We start from the raw sequence: 27,975 nt of genomic DNA on the forward strand, positions 1-27,975 counted from the left end.
CCTGCCCTCCATGCTTTGTCCATCCTTCCCAACCTCCTGTCATACCTGTTACCTCTATTCTATTGAGGTTTTTATACAGCCATTATCACTGTAATAGCTGGATGCCTTCCCAAAGTGCATCAAGCACCATGAAGGCTCAGAAACATCTAGCATGCACCAATATGCCTGTGACGTTCGGGGATGCAATCCAGAGCAATGAGGGCCTCTCTCACCACCTTCCCCACAAGCCTGGGTGACTCACAATGCTTTGCTGTTGTGAAATCCCAACCAGGGCCACTCAAACAGCCAAGAAGTATGCAGGTCACAGCCTGAGTGTGTGTATACATCTGCAGCTGTGGTCCAAGAGAAAAAGATAAAACACTTTCTAGTAGCTAAAACAAGCTAGACTTGGTTCTAGGTAAAAACCTTACCACAGATTCACAGCAATAGGGCTGGCCAAATCATCAGGTCAGAATCTCACCACAAACTCAAAAGGACTGGTTCCTTTGTCTTCTTAGGCAAGAGAGAGAGAGAGAGAGAGAGAGAGAGAGAGAGAGAGAGAGAGAGAGAATCTGCCATGTTTTTGCCCCTATTTTTACAATCCAATCCCCCTTTGAAATGCATTTTCCTTAGGGTTTCCCCTAGATAAAGTTCCTTCCAGCTGTGAGGAAGGAGACATGGAGTTTTGTGGTGAAAGAAGTTCCATGTTGTTGTTTGCTAAAATATAGATTGATCTGTTCCTGCCATCCTTCCTTGCCAATGAATGGCCACTTGACTGGTGATTGATTGCCAATTAACTTTGAGGACACCTGGCTAAGGCATCAGCTTGTTCTTCATCTTTGAGAAAACCATTTGCCCCCTCCCCAGACTTATCTCGTTAACACATAGTAATCATAATTTCATCTTATGTTCATAACTCTTAATAGACATTTCATACATATATTCCACAAGAATATTGATTATTAATATGTGGTTAGTTTTTAAAATGATACCTCACAAGGCATACTTTGAGCATAACTTCTTACAATAGTGTGTAGGGTGCTTTCGGTCACAATACCATACTGGCATCTCTCTGATTGTACTATTTTTTTTTTAAATGCTGGCTATTGTAGTTGTGAAGAATACACTGTTCACCTATATGAGGTTACTGATGCAGAGCTGTATTGGCACAGAACCTGGAACAATAGCTCTGAGAGGACTGAACCGTGCTTGTCATGTCAGAGAGGTGCTAACTAAAGATGCCTAATGATGATAGTTAACTAATGTTGACAAATTATTTCATTGCTCATGTTGGAAAGCAGAGGAAGGATCACAGAGCTGCACTATTCATTGTGAATGACATCTCATTTTGGTGCCACAAGTTGGTGGCATTTGAGAGATACCACCATTACATTTCCCCGCCCCCACTTACAAAGGAACCAACCCCAAGAACCTAGCAGAGCCCATGCGCATACCGAAGACCTATCTATCAAGGAGAGAAGTTCAAGGAGTGCAGTGGAGCCAAGCGGCATGCATGATCATATTCTGAATATATGCATAATCTCATTTTGGTGATTTAATGTGGGCAGTGTTTATTTTGTGGGATGAGCTTGAATGTCCACTTCAAATATCTACCTACAAGCATCTACTTTCCTTCTCCCTCCCCCACTCCCAGTCTATCTCATGTAGTTCTTTCTTTCTGCCTTCCTCTCTCTGTGGGAAAAATGTGTGGAATATTTTAAAGCATATATATTACATGCAAACTGTGCTATGTGTTTGTATTAGCAAAGGCAAGGTCAAAGAAGTATACCTTGCACTTGGAATGGTGAGGTTTGCAGCAACTCTTAGATCCTGTGGCCGAGATCCTGCCCCTACCTCCTTACATCCCTCCTCTTCTATATTCCCTGTCCCTTCCTTTGTCTTTGCTGTTAATTAAATACCTCCTACCTTTCTTCCTTACCCCACTAAATGTATTATATGGGTTAAAAATGGGGGGAAGGGAATCTGAGAACTAACATGACCTTTGCCAACCTCATTTTAATCACTTTAGTTTTATGTTGCACCTTTTGTCTGCCTTGCCTATTTAGACTGTAAGGTTTCTTTGCAAGGATTGTCTCTTATTCTCTCTGTACAGCACCTATCACAATGGGGTTCCAATCCTGATTGGAGTCTCTAGGCACTACTATGATACAAACAACAAACAAAAACCTACCAGAATTACTTTAAAAGCAGCAAAGAGTCCTGTGGCACCTTATAGACTAACAGACGTATTGGAGCATGAGCTTTCGTGGGTGAATACTCACTTCGTCAGATGCACGCGTGCAGAATTACTTTGGCAGTGTTAGCTCATTTTCTCATCATGTCATATTATAAAAAATAAAGAATGGTGGATCTTTAAATCTATAGAGTAGCCATCAAAACACAATTGTGTAATATACTAGCAACAATCCAGCTGCTTATCTTTTCAAACTATAGCTGCCAGCCCTAGAAAGATGTATATTTTTCCATACATTACCAACATGACCCAAGATTAGACATATCAAGAAAAGCATGTTGTTAATATACAGATATAATCACAAAGAGACACTGCTAAATAACTTAGGATCAAGTGTTGAGCTCTCTTAGAATTTGTCTTTGAGTGGGTATGATGATTGAGAGGCTACATGGCCTTGTAATTAAGGTTGCAGAATGAGTCTCCAGACACCTAGGTTAAATTCCCTAACTGCCACAGAATTCCAAATTGGGATTCAGGTCCCGATCTACAAAATGGGGACAATAATATTTCCCTAACTCTAAAGAGTGTTGTGAGAAGGAATATATTATTAATTGTGACATGGAAAGGGCCATACGCTCTAAAACAGAAGTCTAACTATTACATATATAAGGTATTTTATTGCCTGATAATCTATAAACAAGAAAGTATAAATCTTTTATCTCCATATACCAGTAGACTTAATTTATTACATTCAGCAGTGATTTAAGCTGGTCTGAAAATAGGTATATAGGTCTGTCTCATTTTATGCTGGGGTTACGTTCCGCAGTCAGCACATAAAGTGAAAATTGCGTATAGTCAAAATTACATTGAGTATAATGGGGGGCGGAATCGCCCACGCTACAGAAACAGTATTTAAACTGTTATTTTTCCTCCTTTTTTGTTTTTTTTCCTTGTTTTTGCCTATCACATAAAGCTGAAACCGTGCACGTTAAATACACCTAAGATGCGACAGACCTGTAAATGACAAAATAGTGTTGTGACATGGTCCCCACCAGAGTGTCACTTGGAATTGGGGTACCACTGAGTGTGCTTGTTCCACCAACCTGGGCTTCTTTATACTGTCCTATGGAGCCAGGCCCTCAAGCCTTCTCCAGCAAACACACAGATAGGGACATACCCAGCTGCAGAACGATGCAGACACAGAGATCAGCTCTGCATGGGAACGCTCAGCTAGGGAACTGCCCAGCACTCAAGTGCACAGCACCTCTGGACAGGGCCACCCAGAGGATTCAGGGGGCTTGAGGCAGGGCTGGGTCTTCGGTGGCAATTCAGTGGTGAGTCCCTTTTGGAGGGAAAGACCCGCCACCGAATTGCAGCTGAAGAATGAAGCAGCAGCAGTAGAACAGCCTAAAGTGTCACCGATCGTGGCTTCTTTTTTTTTCCCGCCGCTTGCACTCTCCGGCGGTGCTCTGAGGCTTCAGCAGCACTTCAGCAGCGGGTCCTTCACTCACTCCGAGTCTTCGGCTGCACTGAAGGACCAGCCGCCAAAGACCCGGAGCGAGTGAAGGGCCTACCACCAAAGTGCGGCCAAAAACCCGGAGAGGCTTGCGGAGCCCCTGCAGGGCCCGGGGCAAATTGCCCCACTTGTGCCCGCTCTGGGTGGCCCTGCCTCTGGAGTTTAAACCCAAAATTATACAGTCATGCGCTGCACAGAGAACATATGCTCATGAAATTTGCTCCTTCCCTCAATGTGGAGGAAGATATGCACAGTTTATTTCCTCCTCCCCTCCATTATTCCACAAACTGGTTTTAGAGAAAACAAAAACAAGTTTATTAACTACAAAAGATAGATTTTAAGTGATTATAAGGAATAGCAAACAGACTGAAGCAGATTACTAAGCAAATGAAACAAATAAGCAAGCTAAACTTAATACTAAGCAAACCAGTTACAAGTTGTAATTTCTCATGCTAAATGTTATTTTAGGCATATTGCGGAGTTTCTTGAAGGCAAGCTGCTCTTGCTTGCAGCTTAAAGCTCCAGGTATTTCTTTCACAAGCCAGACACCTTCACAGCCTGGGCTCAGCTCTTCTCCCCGCCATTTGTCTTTGTTTCTTAGATGCTTCCAGCAGTCATCCTGGGCGGGGATTCAGAGAAGAATAAACCCCTATCATCTCACTCCCTCGTCTTAAATAGGATTTCCATATGGCAGGAATCCTTTGTTTTCTAGTGTGGTTCCTCCCCCTCTCAGTGGAAAAATATTGGTATTCTATCATAGTATTCTACCAGGTGACTTGATCACATGATCCTGCAGTGTCAAAGCAGCGATGAATCAAAGGTCATTTGCAGCATCCCAGGAAGGTGCGAGATTACCATCTTCAAAGACCTATTGTTCTCCCTAATAGTTCACTGGCTGGTTAGATGGGGAAAAGTCAAACTGATAGTATACTGTCTGGTGGATGTTCCCCAGGTGCAAACACCTTTGTAGTACGGATATATAGTCAACATCCCTAACTTTAGATACAAAAATGATACATGCATTCATACAAATAGGATAAATTATATTCAGTAAATCAACCTTACCTCACATGACCCATCTTGCATAAAATACATCTTAGATATACTATAATCATATTATAACAATATTTCTATGAGGAATATGGGGCATGGTGTCACAAGTGTCACTTGCACCTTCTGTCATTGTGTATCTAACTTGGTTTCTTATGGATACAAATGTGACAGGTGTCTTATCTATACCATAGATACAAAGAAGTTCAGTGTACATGGAAAATGGGGATAATTTCTAGGCTATAAATGCTGAGCTGTAGCATGAAAAGTAAACAATTTTAGTATTCCCCCCCCAAAGGTGGACCTGGATAAAAGGAAATAAACTTATGTGGACTTTTTCTGCATTTTGTCAACAGACCCGTATAGAGTCTAAGATCCCTGTTGAAGTCCATATATCAAATGTCAGTCAACAAGTGCTGTCAGAAATTTACCAGGGGGGCCAGTTTCATTCAGCTCAGCCAGTAATATCTCCACACTTGTGTAGCCTCAGTCCATTCCGTGCAGATTTCAATCAATATGGCATGGTGTGAGGGCCTTGGGCAAACATGCATAATTTCCAACTTCATTTTTTAATGAGGAGCAAAAATATCCCTAAATATATCGCTAAGGACACATTCATAGTCAAGGATAAGAAAGAGCTAACATGGAAATTAACATGCAAATAATCTCCATTGTTAATCAGCAATCTAACAAAAGTGGGAGTTGAATCAGAATCCTCCTCTAAAAGGCATTATAGCATTCCAGAGGCTCTAAATATCCTTCCTGAGAATTCCCTCTAGGTACAGAAAATACATGAAAGTAGAAAGCGGTAGCAAAGAAAACCATTTATCTACAACACAACTAATTAGACTTATGCTGGTAGTTTTAAGCAAAAGTATTATTGACTATATTAGTTAGGAATAATTTTATTCCTATAAATAGTCAATCGCACATTGTTAATAAAAAGATTAAAAGAAACTGTAGCTATAGCCACACCTATCTAATTTACACTTATTTTCAGACCAGCTTACATGACTAATTGAAATCTACTATTTGGAGATAAAAGATTTATACTTCCTTGCTTATAGAAGTTCATATTGTTATTAGGCCAAATTCTTCAGCCCTTACTAAGCCTAAAATCCCATTAAAACCAATGAAACCTTTGTTTGAACAAGAGCCACCTAGGATATTCTTAGTGAAATATCTGCTTGAACTATTAGTCAGAACACCTTTCACAGACTCCTGCAAACATTGTAAATAAAAGTGAAGCCTCAAATTTAAATGAAGTTTAACAATGCACTGCTTTCCATTATATGCACAAAATAGGCAAGCTAATTGTTCTTTCCTTTCACTTGTTTGCCTGTAAGTGGCTTGCAGAGAATGTTTGGTTGAAGTTTGATTCCTTAAACATTAAGTTACTGTATAAGGGCAAGATTATTTCTAGCCTTCCTGTTCTGCATGGCTGCAGTGAGGGAGGAAGGACCCTCTCACCACATGCACATATCAGGGCTGGCTAGATGCTATCTCCCCCATGCCTGGAGCTCCCAAAGGCTGCATGCTGAATTCTCCACTTTTAGCACCATGAGGAAGTGGGTGGGAAGGAAATGGGGAGTGGGGAGACACCATTGTTCCTTCCACTTCTACACCCCAGCCAGTAGGGTTGGGGGGCGGGGATGAGGGGAGGAATAAGTAAAAAGGATGAAGTATTTTCCCCTTCCCCTGCACCCTAGAAAACAAAAAAAAATCTTCACCGATACGGTCTGCAGATGATGCAAAAATTGGGGGAGTAGTAAATAATGAAGAGGCGAGGCCTCTGAGGTCTTGTTTACATTGGCAAGTTGCTGGACAGCAAAGCAGCTTTCTGCGCTGTAACTCCTGATGTGCACACACTGCCAAGCCTCTTAAGGATGGTCTACATTGACTTTTCCCCCACCCTCGCCCCCAATCTAAGACATGCAACATGCTATTTGCGTAGCTGAAGTCTAAGTATCTTAGTTTGACTTACCTGGCCGTCCTCACAGCAGCGAGTTGACCGCCACAACTCCCCCATCAACGCTGCTTACTCCTCCTGCCGAGGTGGAGTACGGGCATCAATTCGCAGATTGATTTATCGTGTCTAGAGAAGATGCGATAAATCGATTACTACCCGCCGATATGGCAGGTAGTATAGACGTACCCTTAGTGCGCAGAAACTGCGCAGTTGCAGCGCTGTAAAAAACCACCCCTACAGAGGGTTACAGCTTTCTGTGCTGTGGCTACAGCGCTGTGGTGCCCTGGTCAATTATAGCGCTTCTGGGAGGTGTCCCACAATGCCTCTTCTCGCCTCTCTGGTCATCGATTTGAATTCTACTGCCCTGCCCTTAGGTGACCAACTGTCATCCCCACCCCTTAAATTCCTTGGGAATTTTGGAAGTCCCCTTCCTGTTTGCTTGGTAATGTGTGAAGTGGTTTCAGCACATCTTTCCAGGTGACCATGCCTGCTCCATGCACCAGGTGATTCCCTGCTTGGAGCAATGCCGAGCTGCTGGACCTCATCAGCATTTGGGGAAAGGAGGCTGTCCAGTCCCAACTGAGCTCCATATGTAAGAATTAGAATACTTATGGACATATTTCACGATGCATGACAAAAAGGGGCCATGACTGGGACGCACTGCAGTGCAGGGTCAAAGTGAAGGAGCTGTGGAACACCTACCACAAGGCGCGGGAGGCAAACCACCGCTCTGGTGCTGCACCCATGAGCTGCCAGTTCTACAAAGAGCTGGATGCAATACTCGGTGGTGATACCACCTCCACTGTGAAGGCCACTGTGGATACTTTGGTGGCTCACGTGCCAGTTGAGAGTAGACCAACCCAGGAGAAAGAAATCTTGGATGAGGATGTGGAGAGGCAGAGGATGACTCAGAGGTCAGAGATGCATGCAGCCAAGAGCTCTTCTCTACCGCAGAGGAGGCTAACCAGTCACAGCTGTCGGAGCTTGATGAAGCGCCAACAGGCGAGGAGGCCCCCGGTAAGTGGCTTTGATTTTGGGAATCACTGAAGTGAGTTGTTGGGGGCAGGAGGGTTGCAGAAAGCAAACTTGTGTTTGCATAGTGCATGTACCGCTACATGCCTAGTCTGAGCAGCAGAACAGGCTGCTGATTGACTCCCTCACTTCATGGGAATCTGCCTCAGATCTCCAGGAAACTCTCATGCAGATACTGGCAATCCACTGCCACAGGTTCTCTGGGAGAGCTGCTTTGTTTCTTGCCCCATTAAAGGTAACTTTCCCGTGCCACTCTACCATCACTGGGGGGGCGGGGACAGGACCATTGCTGCACACAGGTGAGCCATATAAGGGCCAGGGTGGAAGCCGTAGTCTTGGAAAGACTCTCCCTTGATTTCCTGCTCATCTTCAGCAGCAAGCTATCTTACATAATGAACACAGCCTGTGGGGACAGTAATTATTTTAAGGCCTCACCCTACAGTGCTGGTTCTCCTCAAGAGCCACATGTCCAGTGTACAGTACAGTCCTGGAACACTGATTTCCCCGCCCCTGTGGTTACTCACCATTTTGGGGGTCTTGTGGCTCATCTGTGCTTGCCTAGGGTCAGTCAGTTAGTGACAGATATGCGAATAGTAGCTGTGTTTTAAATCAATCAGTTGTCCCTGTGTTGCAAACAATCCTGCTTCTGTAAAATGTTGCATTTTAGCTTCACAGATGTGACCTTGGGAGTTCAGCATCCCTCTTTATCATTGCCAGCTGAACAGCTGAGCAGAATTAGAAAGTGGACACGAAGAACTAAAGAGGACTTTCTGCATGATGTTCTGATGCATTCCGTGGCTGAAAAACAAGAATTGAAGAATTGGCGGGAGAGCGAGAAGAGGGACTGAAAGAAGAACGTGGTACACCAGAAAGAAGCCATGGACAGGGCTGGCTCCAGGGGTTTTGCTGCCCCAAGCAGCAAAAAAAAGCCACGATCGCGATCTGTGGCAATTCAGCGGGAGATCCTTCGCTCCGAGCGGGAGTGAAGGACCCTCTGCCGAATTGCCGCTGAATCCCTGAAAGTGCCGCCCCACTCCAGAGTTGCCGCTCCGAGCACCTGCTTGATAAGCTGGTGCCTCGAGCCGGCCCTGGCCATGGAGCAGCTTTTAAAGGTTATGGAGCACCAAGTGGACGTGCTCCAGGCACTACTAGCACTGCAAACCAAGCAGCTCCGTGCCCACCCTCCCCTGCAGCTGCTCAACTCTTTCCCATGCACCCCCCAGACACTGCCAACACACTCATCAACCTCCTGGCTCCAGTCTGTACCCGCTGCATTCCACTCCTCCTCTATCACAGTCCAGCCCTGAGGACTCCCAGTACCTACTGCACTCACCACCTCTGTAGTTTAGCCCTGCTGAAGTACAGTACCCGCTGCACTGTACTCCAAAGGAGAAGGTTGGATAGGATACCCACACATAAAACAAAACAGAACAAAAAAAAAAACACACCACCACTGAGGGGTATGGGGGAAGGAGGGTTCCAGGAGGAGGTAAGGTCTGGGACGGTTAAAGATTTGTGTCTCTCTCTCCTTCTGTTGTTTTTTTAATAAAAGAATTGCTTTGGTTTGAAAGCAATCTGTATTCCATTAATTGAAAGCAAACAAAGCCCTGCAAAGCAACAGGCAATTTTCTTACACCTTCATAGTGCATTGTCTGCACCAGTCACAATCACCTCTTAGCATTGCAAGCACTGCACTCTCAAGTACAGCAACAAATATTAGTGGCTTTCAGCTTCAAATTGCTGCCTCAAGGCATGCCTGATCTTGATGGCTCCGTACTGTGCCCCTCTAATAGCCCTGGACTCTGGCTGTTCAAATTCAGCCTCCAGGCATGGAGCATCAGTGGTCCAGCCCTAACTAAAGGTTTCACCCTTCCCTTCACAAATATTATGGAGTGTATAGCACATGGCTATAAGCATAAGAACAGTATCATCAACCAGGTCCAACCTCCCATCTAGGCAGTGCCAGTGGCCCTTTAATTGGCCAAAAGCACACACAGTCATTCTGCACTTGTTCAGCCTGTTGTTGAACCACTCCTTGCTGCTGTCAAGGTGTCCCATGTATGGCTTCATAAGCCACAGCATTAAGGGGTAGGCAGGGCCTCCCAGGATCACAATGGGCATTTCGCCTCTGGTGATCTTCTGGTTCGGTAAGAAAGTCCCTGCTTGCAGCTTCCTGAACAGGTTAATGTTCCAAAAGATGTGTGCGTCATGCATCTTTCCAGGCCAGCCTGCGTTAATGTCCGTGAAACGTCCACAGTGATCCACAAGCGACCGGAGAACCATTGAGAAATTCCCCTTCCAATTAATATACTCGGTGGCTAGGTGGTCTGGTGCCAGAATTGGAATGTGCATGCCATTGATCACCTCCTCTGCAGCCAGGGAAGCCCATTTGTGCAAAACTATCCACAACGTCACACACGTTGCCCAGAGTCACGGTCTTTCAGAGCAGGAAGCAATTAATGGCCCTGTACACTTCCATCAACACGAGTCCAGTGGTCAACTTTCCCACTCCTAACTGGTTACTCCAGACTGCTACCGATCGGTCGCTAGCCAGCTTCCAGAGTACAATCGCCATGCGCTTCTCCAACAGCAGGGCAGGTATCATTCTCATGTCCTTGCGCCGCAGGGCTGGTGCGAGCTCAAACAAACAATCTCATGAGTGTGGCTTTCCTCATGCAAAAGTTCTGCAGCCACTGCTCATCATCCCAGACATGCATGACTATGTGATCCCACCATTCAGTGCTTGTTTCCCAAGCCCAAAAGCAGCATTCAACTGTGGTCAGCACTCCGTGAATGCCACAAGCAACCTCGTGTCATAACTACTATGCACGGCGAGATCAATGTTGAACTGCTCTTGCCTTTGTGGTTTAAGGAATAACTCCACTGCCACTCATGACGTGTTAGTCAGAGCGAGCAGAGTATTAGTCAACAGTACAGGACCCATTCCTGCAAAAAGAAGAGGGAGTGCACGTAGTACACAAACTGTTGAAAGATGGTGCCAAATGTGGACGGAAGCACGGGGATTGCTGAGATGCGAAGCAATGCATCATGGGGCATTGACACAGGACTCAGAATGCCCTGCGACCCCCTCTACTTTTCCATAATTCTTAGTGGCAGAAGAGGAAGAGCTGCTCTTTGAGATAAGTTGCCTAGAGTGCACCACTCCACGTTTGCGGCACTTGCAGCGGTATTTGAAGATGCTATTGCGCAGGCAGCTGACAGTCTGAACACACAACAGCAGTTTCCTTCAGTGCTCTGTGAACGGTGCTGTAACTCTGCCAGTGTAGACACATCCTAAGTGAGAGAAGTCTGGATTGCTTAATAAACTGCATGCAAGGAAACAATATGCCTTTTAACTAAAGGAATAATCAACTAAACATGATCTTCCATGGCAACAGTGTGGCCAAAAGGGAACTGTCTTTAAACTTAATAAGCCATGATGTCTTATTTAAACTAACTGAGTTACTTATTTGACCACTAAGTAATACTTATTACCGTACTATACAGAACACAGAAAGAAACATACATTACCATCTCTACGTAACTGGTGAAGTGAAAGCAGCTTTTTCACTCCCAACTAACTACTCAAAATTCATTTCTTATCCCTTGCTTTAGGACAAAGAAAATTACTTTTTTGGGGGGGAAAAGCTACTCCCCCAAAACTAGGGTGGCCAGATGTCCTGATTTTATAGGGACAGTCCCGATATTTGGAACTTTGTCACATATAGGTGCCTATTACCTCCCACCCCATCCCGATTTTTTACACCTGCTGTCTGGTCACGCTACCCAAAACTGATCCTATTGAGTGATCTGTTTTTAATATCTCAATTTACCTCATTACTTATAGAATTTCTTGTATGGTATATCAGTTTAAATAACTAATAAGCAAAAGGACTTTCTAATCTAGTTATTATTACTAACAGCTGGGGTAACAGGCAATTCCTAATGAGTTATACATTTCTTTCTATGGGTCATTTCATAAAATCACAGAAAATGTGCAACAACAAATTTCTCATCAAACCACAGAACATAACTTGATTATAAGCACCCCTTATCAATTGCCCCCACTTGTTCATTTTAACACTTCTGTAGTAACAGGCAGCCATTTTAGTGCCAGGAATCCCTTCTTGCACGTTGAGACTAGGTCAAGGGAGTTAAAAGTTTATATGCATTTCATTACTGAATACACATCTTCCTTCATTTTATCACCAACTAAGATCCAACATAAATGCACAGAACTTTTCAGTTTAATAGGTACAAAGTACTAAATTGTATAAATACACAACAAGAAAGGATTTTAGTTAACATAAAAGAATTGTAGTAGTTTTAATATATACTAAAAGAGCTAATGCAATCCTTCAATGCACCTATAAGGGAATCTCAAGTTTGAGCATTGGCCTGCTAAACCCAGTAAGTTCAATACTTGAGAGGCCCATTAGGGATCTGGGGATTAGTCCTGCTCTGAGCAAGGGGTTGGACTAGATGACCTCTTGAGGTCCCTTCCAACCCTGATATTCTATGTTCTATAGGAGTAGAGAAATTACTTTACCTATGTATATGGCATTATTGTGACTGCTGCTGGAATACTGCATCCAGTTCTGGTGTCCACAATTCAAGAAGGATGTTGAAAAATTCAAGAGAGAGTTCAGAGAAGAGCCATAAGAGTGATTAATGGATTAGAAAATATTCCTTATAGTGTATGACAAAGTTCCTCCTCTACCTTGGTGGATCCTGCACTTATTGGCAGATTTGCTTGCCTCACAGATTCACCCTGCGGGTCAAGAAACAGCCCAAAGACCTTCCCCTCTGGTAGAAGCCACAGTCCAGGTCAATTTCTCCTGTGTTTGATCAGGAGTTGGGAAGTTTGGGGGGGAACCCAGGCCCTCCCTCTACTCCGGGTTCCAGTCCAGGGCCCTGTGGACTGCAACTGTCTATAGTGCCTCCTGGTACAGTTGCGCGACAGCTACAACTCTCTGAGCTACTTCCCCATGACCTCCTCCCAACACCTTCTTTGTCCTCACCACCAGACCTTCCTCCTGATATCTGATAACACTTGTACTTCTCAGTCCTTCAGCAGTATGCCTACTCACTCTCAGCTTCTTGCATGCCTATTGCTCCCAGTTCCTTGCACGCACTGGAGTGAGCCCTTTTATAGCATCAGAGGGGCCTTAATTAGAGTCAGGTGCTTAACAGTCTCACATGACTCTTAGCAGGTTAATTGGAGTTAGGTGTTCTCATTAGCCTGGAGCAGCCCCTGCTCTGGTCACTCAGGGAACAGAAAACTGCTTATCCAGTGGCCAGTATAATCTCCTTTCAACTACTCCGCTGTTCCCAACTGGCCTGGGTCTATCACAAGTGCTAGACCCAAGGAGCTCAATCTTTGTTAGACTAAGGAGAAAGTTAAGAAGTGACTTGATTACAGTCTATAAATACCTATGCAGGGAACAAACATTTAATAATGGGCTCTTCAACCTAGTAGAGAAAAGTCTGGAAGATGAAACTAGACAAAAATCAAACCGGAAGTAAGTCATACTTTTTATTTTTTTTTTTAAGCCAGAGTAATTAACCATTGGAACAATTTACAAAGGATCGTAGTGGACTCTCCATCACTGACAATTTTTAAATCAAGACTGGACGTTTTTCTAAAAGATATAATCCTGGAATTCATTTGTGAACCTTCTATAGCAGGGGTAGGCAACCTATGGCACACGTGTCGAAGGTGGCATGTGAGCTGATTTTCAGTGGCACTCACACTGCCCAGGTCCTGGCCACTAGTCCGGTGACTCTGCATTTTAATTTAATTTTAAATGAAGCTTCTTAAACATTTTTAAAACCTTATTTACTTTACATACAACAATAGTTTAGTTATATATTATAGACTTATAGAAAGAGACCTTCTAAAAATGTTAAAATGTATTACTGGCAAGCAAAGCCTTAAATTAGAGTGAATAAATGAAGACTCGGCACACGACTTCGGAAAAGTTGCCGACCTGTGTTCTATAGCCTGTGTTTACAGGTGGCCAGGCTACATGATCACAATGGTACCTTCTGGTCTTGGAATCTATGCATCTATGAAGCAGCAGGAATGAACCAGAAGCTCCCTGTGGGTTTCCAAGCCTACCAAGAGAATCCTGCCACCCTGCTTCAGTCAATTATATATCTCTTGAAATAAATTCTTACATGTATCCTCTAACACAGTAAAATAAAAATACTCTTTAGCAATAAAAGCCCATTTATGGGATAAATGATCTTCCAGTGAACAATTTGCAAGGGATAACAGTTTTAACAGGATAATATGCTTCTTGCCTTATCAGCAGTTTTGTCTCTCGTTGATCTATCTTCAGACAGCAAAATAATTAAGAGAGAATAAGCAAAATGTGCAAGCTCGGAAGCTTGTCTCTCTCATGAACAGAAGCTGGTCCAACAAAAGATATTACCTCACCCGCCTTCTCTCTCTCTCTCTCTCTCTCATAAGCAAACAAGCATTCAGTTCACCTGAGAAAAACTTAAGTACTAAGGGTGAAGTTCTGCAGTCAACGGCAAAATTCCTATTGACTTTAATGGTGTCAGGATTTCAACCTTATGTATTTATTTTTGGATGATGTATTGTATTCTGACCAGACTCCCTGCAAGCAGAGAGCAGGAACTATTTGCTATTAAAGCAACTATCGCTTTTTAAATTAACAAATCCTGACAACTGTAGCTCTTCCAAGTATAGTCTTATTTTCAGAGAGACTTTCACACAACTTAGCAGATGTAATCAGCATTTTCCCTTTACACTTTCTTCCTAAAAGGGCAGTTCCCGAGGAATGAAAGAAATTCATTCCTCACTTTATCCATGTCATCATGAGGAGCAAAGTCAGTGCCCCTGGAGAAATCAGGATCAACCAAACAGAGAAGGAAAACTGTAATCAGCAACAAGAAAATGCTTAGCGAGCAAACGGAATCTGCCATTAAGGTCACATCTACACTTGCAAACTTAGAGCTTCACAGCTGTACCGATGCAGCTGTGCCCTGCAAGATTGTTCGTGTAGTGGTTCTATGCTGTCTACACTGGGGCAAAGCCACTCTTCAGTGCTTACATGTTATCTCTTCCTCTCAAAAAGGCAGTATCTAACTTGTCTCTGAATTTTAGAGGTAACAGTTTATAAAGCTTAGTTCAACTCTATGCAATTTAGGTGACCACTTACACAGCTGCAATATCAATATGCAAGTATCAGTTCCTCCAGCAAATGCTCACAGTGAACAGTTTCCTGCCCTTTCACAGGCTGAAGTTTCTTTGTACAAAATATTTGTTGAATAATTTTGAATAGTAATAAATAAAATGTAAAACACTCGCAGTCTGTGTGCATGGCCAATTTACAAAGAGGAAAACCCCCACAATTCTCCTAAATGTTCAGTGTACATGGTCTGCCCAGTTCTGGAGGTAGCATTTTTCTAGTATGTCTCTCCGATGTTAAAAGCTCATTACAAACTCATCTCATGCCATCTAGGCTGGGTTATGCTTCGGTGGGTAAACCAGAGTGTAATGTGCCTGTTCTTTTGCTGAGTGAGAGGCATATATTACAAGTCAAAGTGTGTGTTTCAATCTACTTTTACATTTTTACAAGCAATTTCCATTTAGCTGTGAAACAGTTAAGTTACATGGAGGTCATTTCTCATTCGTATTAGTAATTTACACTGAATCACACCTGGACAACTCATTAAATAGAAACTATTACCAACACTGCATCTGACACAGACAAAAAAAATGCCATATATGGCTGAGTATAGTTCATTCATTGTTTCATGGACCCAGAGTCCTCCAGAAAGTGTCACAAATCCACACATCGTGTCTCTGAATATTGCGTTTTATACTCAGATCTCAGTTAACTGAATGATTCATAACATTACAAGTGGGCATAGACCTCCCTATTGTCTTTACATTTGAGACAACTCTTGCTAGCTGTTTATTCCAACAAATACACAAAATACCTTGAACTCAGTAACTGCAGTACAACTTCAATTGCTTTCAACAAGAATATGAAAATAACTGAAATGCAAGATTTTAAAAAAAAGACAAAAACCCTTTTTTGGGGGGGAAGGGGGGCAACACACTTCTTTTGCAAGCGTTCCAGGGAAGATGAATTAGATAGGAATAAATGTCCTAATAGTATCTTTATGAACCCAAGACACGACTACCTTCATGTGGAGAGGCTCCAAGCCCATCAAATGCAGCAGTAGCTCCACTTTAGGAGCTATACACAAGGGAGGAATTCTGAACTGAAACCTTCTTAGGACTCTCTGCACCTATCGGGCAGATTCCCAAGAAGTGCCTAGGTTACTTTGGTACTCTTAAAATCAATAATGTCCTCCTAAGTCAGTGAAGTGATTTTGAAAATTCCGGTTATGCATACACAGATAGATATGCCCACTGCATGAGGGTGTAGTACAAAGCAGTGGTTCTCAACCAGGGGTACATGTATCCTGGGGGTATGCATAGGTCTTTCAAGCAGTACTCAACTCGTCTAGATCAGCGTTAGGGGGTGGTAAGCAGGGTGACTGCCTGAAGCCCCACAAAGCTAAGCTACATATGTCACCCTCAGGCACCATGTCGGGCTTCAGACAAGGCTCACAGGTGTAAAACAAGCTCAAGGATCACACTCAAATGTGAGCATAATACTTATCTTCCAATCAACTTTATAATTATCTAGTAAAAATGAGAAAGTAAGCAATTTCTCAGTAACAGTGAGCTGTGACACTTTTGTGTTCTTATTAGAACTGTCAAGCGAAAAATTAATCGCGCAATTAATCACGTGATTAATCAATAGAACAACATTTAAATATTTTTGGATGTTTTCTACATTTTCAAATATATTGATTTCAGTTACAACACAGAATACAAAGTGTACAATGCTTGTTTTATTTTTTTATTACAAATATTTGCACTCTAAAACACAAAAGAAGTTTTCTCAGTTCACCTAATACAAGTACTATAGTGCAATCTCTTTATCAAGAAAGTTGAACTTAAAAATGTAGAGTTGTACATAAAAAAAACTGCATTCAAAGATAGGACTGAGTCGACTGTTTTATTTCTTGTTCAGCCAACCACTCAGACAAACAAGTTTTTTACATTTGCAGGAGATAATGCTGCATGCCTCTTGTTCACAATGTCCAACTTGAAAGTGAGAACAGGCATTCGCATAGCACTGTTGCAGCCGGTGTCGCATGATATTTACATGCCAGATGTGCTAAAGATTCATATGTCCCTTCATGCTTCAACCACTATTCCAGAGAACGTGTCCATGCTGATGACAGGTTCTGCTTGATAACAATCCAAAGCAGTGCAGATTGATGCATGTTCATTTTCATAATCTGAGTCAGATGCCACCAACAGAAGGTTGATTTTCTTTTTTGGTGGTTTGGGTTCTGTAGTTTCCGCATCTGAGTGCTACTCTTAAGACTTCTGAAAGCATGCGCCACACCTCGTCCCTCTCAGATTTTGGAAGGCACTTCAGATTCTTAAACCTTGGGTCGAGTGCTGTAGCTATCTTTAGAAATCTCATATTAGTTCCTTCTTTGCCTTTTGTCAAATCTGCAGTAAATGTGTTCTTAAAATGAGCATTGTGCTGAGTCAGCTGAGACTACAATAACAAGAAATATATTGCAGAATGTGGGTACAACAGAGCTGGAGATATACAAATCTCCCCCAAAGAGTTCGGTCACAAATGTAATTAATGCATTATTTTTTTAATGAGCATCATCAGCATGGAAGCATGTCCTCTGGAATGGTGACCAAAGCACAAAGGGGCACATTAATGTTTAGCATTTCTGGCATGTAAATATCTTGCAATGCTGGCTATAAAAGTGCCATGCAAACACCTATTCTCACTTTCTGATGACATTGTAAATAAGAAGTGGGCAGCATTGTCTCCTGTAAATGTAAACAAACTTGCTTACCTTAGTGATTGGCTGAACAAGAAGTAGGGATGAGTGGACTTGTAGGCTCTAAAGTTTTGCATTGATTTATTTTTGAGTTTAGTTATGTAACAAAAATTTACATTTATAAGTTGCATTTTCATGATAAAGAGATTGCATTACAGTACTTGTATGAGCTGAACTGAAAAATACTATTTGTTTTATATAGTGCTAATATTTGTAATAAATAACAAAGTGAGCAGTGTATACTTTGTATTTCTGTGTTGTAATTTAAATCAATATATTTGAAAATGTAGAAAAACATCCAAAATATTTAATAAATTTCACTTGATATTCTATTGATTAAAAGTACCATTAAAACTGCGATTATTTGTGATTAATTTTATCGAGATTAATTTTTTTGAGTTAATTGCATGAGTTAACTGCAAATAATTGACAGCCCTAATTTTTATGTCTGATTTTGTAAGTAAGTAGTTTTTAAGTAAGGTGAAACTTGGAGTTCATAAGACCAATCAGACTCCTGAAAAGGAGCACAGTAGTCTGGAAAGTTTGAGAACCACTAGTATAAAAATTTCATCAGCATGGGTTTGGGAGGGAGGAAGAGGGGGAGGTTGGAAGTAGTAAACTCCTCTGTACTTGATTTTTCATTCCTACTCCAATATCCCCCCATTTTACACCACCCTAAATAAAAAAAGGAGAAGGCAGTGTGACCCAGAAAGCCCCTGAATGCCAACTGGTGGGGGCACCCCACACTGTAACTCACATCAGGCATGACACAGTCATTGTCCCAGCATGGCATTGTCACAGTATTCATCCCAAAGGTACCATGTAAAGGTACCACAAGTAAACTGGTGACACCCCAGTCCTGAAAAAATCACTACATGATTTATGTACGAGTTGTGCACAATGAGTTACAGATGTATGCTGGAAATATGTTCCTAAAATATGTTTGGGAGGGGCAGCATAAAACCAACTTGCCTAGACAAAAGAATTTGCATTTACCTGTCTAGCTGGCTTGGCTACAGGCAGAGACTAATGAAAGTACATTTACATATAAGATAAACAAAACCATCAAGTTAAATGAGCAGGGGAGAAGAGCATTTAACTATCATGCTTGGGGACAGAACCTGCATCCCAAGAAGCCTCCCTGGCTTGAGGCAGAGACAATGGACTTTGAGTAATATAAGGGGAGGGGAAAAAACATTTGATTTATCTTTCACTTAGGAAACAATAGGGGACAGCACCCTTTGGGTCTATTGAAGCTGGATCCTCTTTGTCAGGATGGCAAGAGTTGCTGGAGACTTAATTTAAGTGAGAAATCTGCTTAAACAAAGATTGTAACTTACTGAAATTAAGTTTCACTCAGTAGAAAGAGTGTTTTGGTTTGTTATGTTTGTAACCATACTTGTCTTCTATTCATACTTAGTATCACTTAAATCTCTGTTCTTTGTTAATAAACATATTCTTGCTTTATTACAAAACCATCTCAGTGCTCTGTATTAAACTGGAGAATGAGTCCTCAGCTAGCCAAACAGACCGTGCATACTCCGTCTTTTTGGAGTCAGCAAACTTGATAACTTTTGTGAGTGGCCAGTGAGAGGAACTGGACACTGCAAAGAGACATCTCTGGAGAACTCATGAATTGGGACACATTGATTGTTACTTGCAAGTCAAGGTTTAGACTAACAGAAGAGATCGCTGGCAAGGCAGACAAGTCGGTGTATCAGGGATCCGACATATAGCTTAGCAAAACTCTGAGTTGCTGAGGTTGAGAGAGGTAACACAGGAGCTCACAATTCTGGGTACCCCAAGCAAGATGTCACAGTCAACTGTTTTAAGCAGCTCAGTGGTTTGGGATGTTAGAAGCCTTAGTGGGTATGGATTAGGGGGCAGAGTGCAAAGGTGAGCGGTAAACACAATTTAACACATGACTCTGCAGTTTATTACATGGCTATCACCATGACATATGTGGTTTGTCATATTAAGGGTCTCATAGACTCATAGGTCAGAAGGGACCAATATGATCATCCAGTCTGACCTCCTGCACAAGGCAGGCCACAGAACCCCACCCATCCAATTTTATAACAACCCCTAACCCAGGACTGAGTTATTGAAATCCTCAAAATTGGTTTGAAGACCTCAAGCTGCAGAGAATCCACCAGCAAGCGACCCATGCCCCATGCTGCAGGGGAAGGCGAAAAACCTCCAGGGCCCCTGCCAATCCACCCTGGAAGAAAATTCCTTCCCGACCCCAAATATGGCGATCAGCTAAACCCTGAGCATGTGGGCAAGACTCACCAGCCAGCACCCAAGAAGGAATTCTCTGCAGTAACTCAGTTCCCATCCCATCCAACATCTCCCCGCAGACCATTGAGCAGACCTATCTGGTGGTAATCCAAGATCAATTGCCCAAATTAATGATCCTATCATAACATCCCCTCCATATACTTATCAAGCTTTGTCTTAAAGCCAGAAAAGTCTTTTGCCCCTACTACTTCCCTCGGAAGGCTGTTCCAGAACTTCACTCCCCTAATGGTTAGAAACCTTCATCTAATTTCAAGTCTAAACTTCCTAATATCCAGTTTATACCCATTCGTCCTCGTGCCTACATTAGTACTAAACTTAAATAATTCCTCTCCCTCCCTAATGTTAACCCCCCTGATATATTTGTATAAAGCAAGCATATCCCCCCACAGCCTTCTTTTGGCCAGGCTAAACAAGCCAAGCTCTTTGAGTCTCTCTCTCTCTCTCTCTCACACACACACACACACACTTTTCAGCAAGGGAGATTTAGGTTAGATATTAAGAAAAAATTTCTAACTATAAGGCTAGTTAAGCAGTAAAACAGTTTACCAAGGGAGGTTGTGGAATCCCCATCATTAGAGGTTTTTAAGAACAGGTTAGACAAACACCTGTCAGGGACGCTCTGGGTATATTTGGTCCTGCCTCAGAGCAGGATGGGGGTGGGGAAACATAGATGACCTCTCAAGGTCCCTTCCAGCCCTACATTTCTGTGATTCTATATCACAGAAACAGACGACATAACTTGACATTTTCAGACCAGTCTAGGAGTTTAACAGATTTTCTGTTAAAATTATCTCTAAATACCCTAAACTGCTTTGAAAATATCAGCTCATAGATTTACCTAATAGATTTGCTAACCAAGGCTAGATGGATAATCACAGCAAAACAAAAACAAAACCACTAGGAGAAAATATCTGATTCTGGTCTGTGAAATATTATCCCAGCTATTATTACACATGATATAATTGATTTCCATAAAAGCTGCAGCAGATACTTCGGCAGCTTGGAAATCCATTATATTAAGCCAAAGAAGTGGTGCTGCAAACAGATTGCATGGGGGAGGAAAGGAAGTTCAAAATTTTTTAAATACAAAATGAAACAACAGATGTTTTAGTTCCTTGAAACGGCAACAAACAATTCAGACAGTCCAGCTGTCACAATGTGATATTTGTTAAAAGCTTAACCCAAAGGCTAACCTTCCTGGGTCAAAAAGGTAAAATGCCTCCACCACTGCAAGGGTTACAGGTGGCTGGGAACCACTCCAGGCCAAAAGGTCACCTGAAATTTTTGCTTCAGGGCAGACCCTGGAAACAATGTGGAACAGTAAAGCAAACGTAGAATAATTATGCATGCTAACCTTTGGCAGCTATAGAGATACTTGAGAGGGGGAAAAAAAAAAAAAAAAAAAAAAAAAGAGAGAAAGCCAAAATTTTAAATTCACTGAAGCCCTGGAGGAGGACAGCTCTTGGGAAGGTCTGAGTGGAAAGACGATAGATATTTTGCAAAGAAAAAGAATATGGACCCTGAGCAAATATACTGATGAATATTCTGAGACTTCTAGGAATGCAAAAGCCCTGCACATAAAACCACGTGGAGACTGCCAGCATTACATTTTTAAAAATCAACATAAAGGATATGCTATAGCTCAAACAGAAGCTGTGGGTGTAACACAGGAACTCTTGAGTGAAACTGCATGGCCCATCACACTAGATGATTGTAGTGCTCCCTTTCTTGCCTTAAAAATCTGTGAATTATTCTTAATAACTTTGAGTTTATTAAAAAAAATTTCCAAGTTCAAATTTTTCTGACAGATAAAAAGGAACCATTTTTTCTACCACATACATTTTCATGAGATGTTTTCCCATTTTTTAGCAAGCTTTAACAACAATGTAGTGGTTACCAAGATGTAGTAACTTTTTCTTATACTGCTGCTGTACTTTAAATTTGACAGTTTTCCCACAGCAAGTTATTTTTTTCAACACCTGAAGCACTTTATCCAGAGAACAGCAACAGTACATGCTGTTCCATATTCCCCTACCAGCATGACTTAGAATGACACATTCAGACTCATTCAATACTTTGCTACCTCTGCCATGAATACACTTTAGGTTTTGAAGTTGTGGAGCATGTGGATTATTTTAACAGAGATACTATCATTCTGCAATTATAGAATATCTTGATGCTCAAGCAAAGACAAATGAACATGTTTATTTCCTTGATTATAGTAACAAAAATTACACCAATACTACTCCTTCAAATGCACATTTGCAACAAATTTTCATCCTGAGCACGTCATTTTTGTTTTGGTATGCATGACAAATTTGTAATCTCTTTGTTTCATTTCATTTTCAGCATCAGGTGCATGGGGAGATTCTGGCAAACCAGTGAAGTGCCTGAATCACTATTGCTTATTGCTAAAAGTAGCCAAGTCAGCAGGCCGTAAATTGGCCATGCAGTAGCCTTAACTGAACCAAGGCAGGAGGAGAAGGGGTTTTGGATGTCACAGAAAAGGCAGCTTGACCCTGCATCCTTCGTGCTAAGAATGTTGAAATTGCTGTTATATGTATTTTAGAAAAACAGGAAGCTTGTCTATATGTGCCCTCAGGAACTTGTCTGTCAGGGCCTTAAGGCATGCACATTCTGAAAAAACACACCTGGTTAACTGATGATCAGAAAGAAACTTCTTGCTTGACCTTTGAAACCACTTGCTTAACAAGTTTTCTTTAAATGACATGTCATTGTATTAACTAATGTATAAATAAGGGGGAAAGTTTGAGGTAGCTGGACTCTTCAGAAGGGACTATTCAGGTACTCTCCTTCTGGACGCATCCTGTGGTCCCCACCGGCAGACGGAAGTTTGGCCAATGGAAGACTGTTGCTGTGCCACTCGAGAGCCACACACAGCTTCAGTAATTATCGAGGGCTGGAGTGTTTTACTAACCTGTTGCAGACGTGTGTAAATGCTTGAGACTGAGGCCTTGGCTATACCTGCGAGTTACAGCGCAATAAAGCAGCCTCGGGCACCCTAGCTCACTCTCCGTCCATGCTGGCAAGGCCTTAGAGCGCTCTGACTCTGCAGCTACAGCGCTGCTAGTACTCCACCTCGGTGAGTAGAATAATGTTTGTTGCGCCCCTCCTGGAGCACTACGGTGCCAGTGTGAATGAGGTGTTGTGTTACTGCACTGTGATCAGCCTCGGGAAACTTCTCATAAACCCCTTAAGTCAAGTGGCCATTCTTGTCATTGTGAAATCAGCTGCAGGAATGCGGAAATGCCCTTTCAAAGCTCCATTTCGCTGGCTGCTTATCAGCTCTGAGAAAAACAAACATTTACTGTTTGCTTTGAGTGAGTGAGAGAGAGGTGGGGGGAGGGGGATCTGAACTTACAAGACAGCATGCTGACACTCAGCACCCCAAAAACCCACTCACTCGCCCCCAACATACACAACAGACTCCCTGTCACATTCCACCCCACACATACCCCATTTGAAAAGCACGTTGCAGTCACTTGTATGCTGGGATAACTGCCCATAATGCACTGCTCCCAATGCTGCTGCAGGTGCCACAAATGTGGCCATGCCAGTGCGCTTGCAGCTGTCAGTGTGGACAGACTGCAGCGCTTTCCCTACTGTGCTCTATGAAGGCAGGTTTACCTCACAGCACTCTACATCTGCAAGTGTAGCCATGCCTTAAGTAAAGTTTATCTTTAAGTGAAAGCACTTGTGTTGTCCTGTTTGTGCCAGCCATCTATAGGTCAGACAGCCGAGTCTCCCTTGATTTATTTCCTGACACTACCTCACACAGAGTAAAAGTTACCAAGAGCTTTGGGTTGAAAGAACCCCAGGTATCACAGGAGTTCAATCTGTTTCACTTATCAAAAAGAAAATCAAGAGATGACTTGATTACAATGTATAACTATTTTCAGTGGCAGAAAATACCAGGTACTAAAGAGCTCTTTAATCTAGTGGAGAAACAAGAACCAATGGCTGGAAGTTAAAAGTGACAAATTCAAATTAGAAATAAGGCAACAATTTTTCTAACAATAAGAGTGATTAACCACTGCAACAGACTACTGAAGGAAGTGGTGTCTTCAAATCAAGACAGAATGCCTTTCTAGAAGAAATGCTTTAGTCTCACAGTACCCAAATTTCAGTACATATACAGCACCTGGTTGTACATCAGCTTGATCTTCCATCAGTTTACTTCACAACAATATAAAGTGTTACATAATACAATGAAATTTGGGAGACACTGCTTTAGTCAAACACAAGTTATTAGGTTCAATACAGGAGTAACTGAATAACATTCTATGCCTAGTGTTATACGTGAATTTATCCTGACTACCTTTAAACCAGCACTGGAGATCTGGGGGGCAATTTATACCGTTTCTCTTTCTAAAATGTACCATGGAAGATGAGACATTGACAACCATTAAGATAGTTAATGGTGACACTCTACTTGAAGCTTTGTAATCATATTGACAGACAGTAACTACTCAGGGGTAGCTCTAGGGATTTTGCCGCCCCAAGCACGGCAGGCAGGCTGCCTCCAGCGGTTTGCCTGTGGAGGGTACACTGGTCCCGCGGCTTTGGCGGATCTCCCGCAGGCAAGCTGCCAGAGGCAGCCTGCCACCAGGCCTGCTTCTGCATGTCTGCCCTGGCCTCCATGCTTAGATGCAAAGCCAGCATGTACACCGAGCTGTTTCCTGTTTTCGTCTTTGCCAGTAAAGGCTGAGGGTTGACCGTTCCAGTAAAGGCTGAGGCTGAAGTTTGACCGCTCTGTTGCAACTTTACAGATATTTTGCAAACAGCTTGCAACAGAATATCCCCTGCTCTTCGGGGAAACTCGGCGAAACCCTATCTATAGTTTATTTAACCTTATTTGGTAGACGAGAAGCCCCATATACCTATCAGTGATTTTGACACTAGATCTTGGGGGCCGTCACTTTGGGTATATCTGTCCTGCCCACAGTTTGGCAGGCAGAGAGGAGAGCGCACCTGAGTCACTGGCACCCTGAGTGCACCCGTAACCGAGCCTGATCACCTCAAAGCCTCTCTCAGCTCTCGTGTTTCAGTGGAGCTTACGCGTCTGCCGGCCGTAATGTTTTTGCATTGGTTTGTATTAGTAAGTATGCCTTATAATTAATTGTTTTTGGAAGTTAACAAGATTTTCTTTTTGGGTTAACTGTATATTGTGTCTCTTTGTATGAGTATATTGTGTGTTTCCTTGTATAAATAGAGTTGTTAGTCAATATTGTCTCTGTATCACTAATAAACCATTAAGGTAAAGCCATACGTCTCAGTGCCTGCACGCTCCCAACACTGTGCCACAACTGTTACCCCTCTAAACATCCAAAAACGAACCTTTATCGTTCGGTCACCCCTGCAACCTGGTAGATAACAGGTGTGCATCTGACTACTTGGGTCCTCGCATACTATTGGGTGACTAACAGAGGGTACACTGGTCCCGCAGCTTTGGCGGATCTCCGGCAGGCAAGATGCCAGAGGCAGCCTGCCTGCCACCCTCGCAGCGCTGGCGGAGCGCCCCCCGCAGCTTTCCGTCCCAAGCATGCGCTTGGCATGCTGGGGCCTGGAGCCGCCCCTGTAACTACCTCAAGAAGCTTATATTCTAGTTCAGACACCAATAAAACAGCTCAGGCATAGAACATATCAGGTGATGGAACAAGCAAGAGGTGATGGAGAAATCATCCTAAGGCTTCATTGAAAAAAAGTGTGTCCCAGGAAGGGAACTGAAATGGGGAGTTACATTCTAGGCATAAGGGAGGGAGGATGGTTTTGTCAATCAGGAACTAGATTACAACACAGGAGATCTGGTTTCAATTCCTAGCTCTGCAAAAGATTTGGACATACAAAAATGGCAGGACACAAAGTCCTTACTAGTCACCTCTGAAAAACTCAACTTCACTGCCTCAAGTGGCAAAAACAGAGTTCAGTCTCCTTGCCCATGCAATTCTTAGGGTATGTCTACATCTACAATTTTGCAGCGCTGGTTGTTACAGCTGTATTAGTACAGCTGTATAGGGCCAGCGCTGCAGAGTGGCCACACTTACAGCAACCAGCGCTGCAAGTGGTGTTAGATGTGGCCACACTGCAGCGCTGTTGGGCGGCTTCAAGGGGGGCTTCGGGGAACGCGAGAGCAAACCGGGGAAGGAGACCAGCTTCCCCGCGGTTTGCTCTCGCGTTCCCGGAACCACCCTGCAAACCGCAGGGAAGGAGACCTGCTTGTTCGGGGAACGCGAGAGCAAACCAGGGAAGGAGACCATCTTCGCCGCGGTTTGCTCTCGCGTTCCCCGAACCACCCTGCAAACCGCAGGGAAGGAGACCTGCTTGCTCGGGGTTCGGGGAACGCGAGAGCAAACCGGGGAAGGAGACCAGCTTGATTACCAGAGGCTTCCTCAGGTATGCTGGGATACCTGCTTATTCCACGGAGGTCAAGAAAAGCGCTGGTAAGTGTCTACACTTGATTACCAGCGCTGGATCACCAGCGCTGGATCCTCTACACCCGAGACAAAACGGGAGTACGGCCAGCGCTGCAAACAGGGAGTTGCAGCGCTGGTGATGCCCTGCAGATGTGTACACCTCCTAAGTTGCAGCGCTGTAACCCCCTCACCAGCGCTGCAACTTTGTGATGTAGACAAGCCCTTAATCTTGTTGTCAGCTCTCCCAACAAGGAAGCCCACTGTGATATTGGAGTACTTGTGGCACCTTAGAGGCTAACAAATTTATTTGAGCATAAGCTTTTGTGGGCTGTCTGTCTACTGGGTGTTAGATTGAGGCTGCCAGTATGTATTAAATTTATGTTTGGGTTCACTCCTGTCAAAAAAATGTTTTAGACTAGCAGCTTGGTTATACAAAGTACACAAAACTCTTCTATTTAAGTAAACTGACCATTAAAGGTCGTATTTGTCCATACTGATAGAGCTGAAAAAGCATTGTTGGGAGTGCAAGGTGGAAAACTGAGTAATAATTTAGGGTTTAATCCAATTTAGGCTTAATCAATTTTTGCCTTTATTTATATAATTTCAGACAGAATTATTGTCACGTATGGTGCCTGAACATACATCTATGCCAGACAAACAACAGACAAGACAGTGTAGGTAAATGAGCCCAAGTTACCAAAGTCCAGAGCACCAAGAAGTGCTTCTACCTGCCATGATGGTCATTACCTCCTCTGATCTCCTGCTCTAGTCCTTCAGTCCCATGCTTCAGTTTCTGGTCCAGGGTTTCCCCAATTTGGGCCTACGCTCACTTGGATTCTTACACAATTTCACATTCTCTTTTCTCAACTTTTCACCAAACAGCTTTTAGTACATTACCCATTGTTGATTTATGTAACCCATACACTATGCATATGCAAGTTTCATTTACCCACCTTCTGCATTTTCATGCTGTTTTGCAATTTCTGCATCATGCTGTTCAGTGTCACCCTGTTCCTAGGTCTTCCCAGAAAAAGGGGGATTTTATTCATCAATTACATGTTTGTGTTCCTCTCATTTACATCTTCCAACTCAACATATTACTTATCTTGCCAGTAATAATATTGAAGAAGGATCAGCAAAAACACACTCATGCCTGACAAGGCCTTGGCCTTAGTGTTACCCTAGCTATTCTCATTCACTGTTCATAATTACAAAATGATTAAAAATATACCTATCGAAGCTTTTAATTTTATCACTCGCAAACTTTCATTTTTATTTCAATAGATATTATCCTATTCCACCATTCAATCTATTAGAAGGGAGTGTTTTGGAAAGCACACTAAGACTTCTTTATCTTCTCCAAACAGGTTTGTCAGGGGATTTTTATATTAGTCCAAAATATTATATTTGTATACTGCCAAATCTTGTCAGTGGTTTTTTTTTCCCCCTGCTACAAATTTTGAGGTGCTTATATTTTGGGGCCTTGATATTTAATTGCTTTTAATGGTATTGAAACAGCATTTTCTAGGCAACAAGAGAATTTGAATTTAGAGGTGAGAAATCCTTCGGTATTTGC

At 42.7% G+C, this 27,975-nt stretch overlaps 1 protein-coding gene across 5 annotated transcripts in view; it reads right to left on the bottom strand.

Moving 5' to 3' along the window:
* BICD1 (BICD cargo adaptor 1) overlaps positions 1-27,975 on the bottom strand; it is a 310,709-nt gene that overhangs the window by 185,648 nt on the left and 97,086 nt on the right. Inside the window, exon 1 of one of the 5 annotated variants that reach the window (XM_050918391.1) lies at positions 8,265-8,375. The exons of the other annotated variants lie outside the window; for them this stretch is intronic. Within the exon in view, the coding sequence (XP_050774348.1) occupies positions 8,265-8,288 (24 nt within the window). The 5' untranslated portion in view covers positions 8,289-8,375. Of the gene's footprint in view, positions 1-8,264; positions 8,376-27,975 lie in introns of those variants that run through there. 5 annotated transcript variants of the gene reach the window in all.

Source organism: Gopherus flavomarginatus, chromosome 1 (assembly GCF_025201925.1).
Source record: "Gopherus flavomarginatus isolate rGopFla2 chromosome 1, rGopFla2.mat.asm, whole genome shotgun sequence".
NCBI lineage: Eukaryota > Metazoa > Chordata > Testudines > Testudinidae > Gopherus > Gopherus flavomarginatus.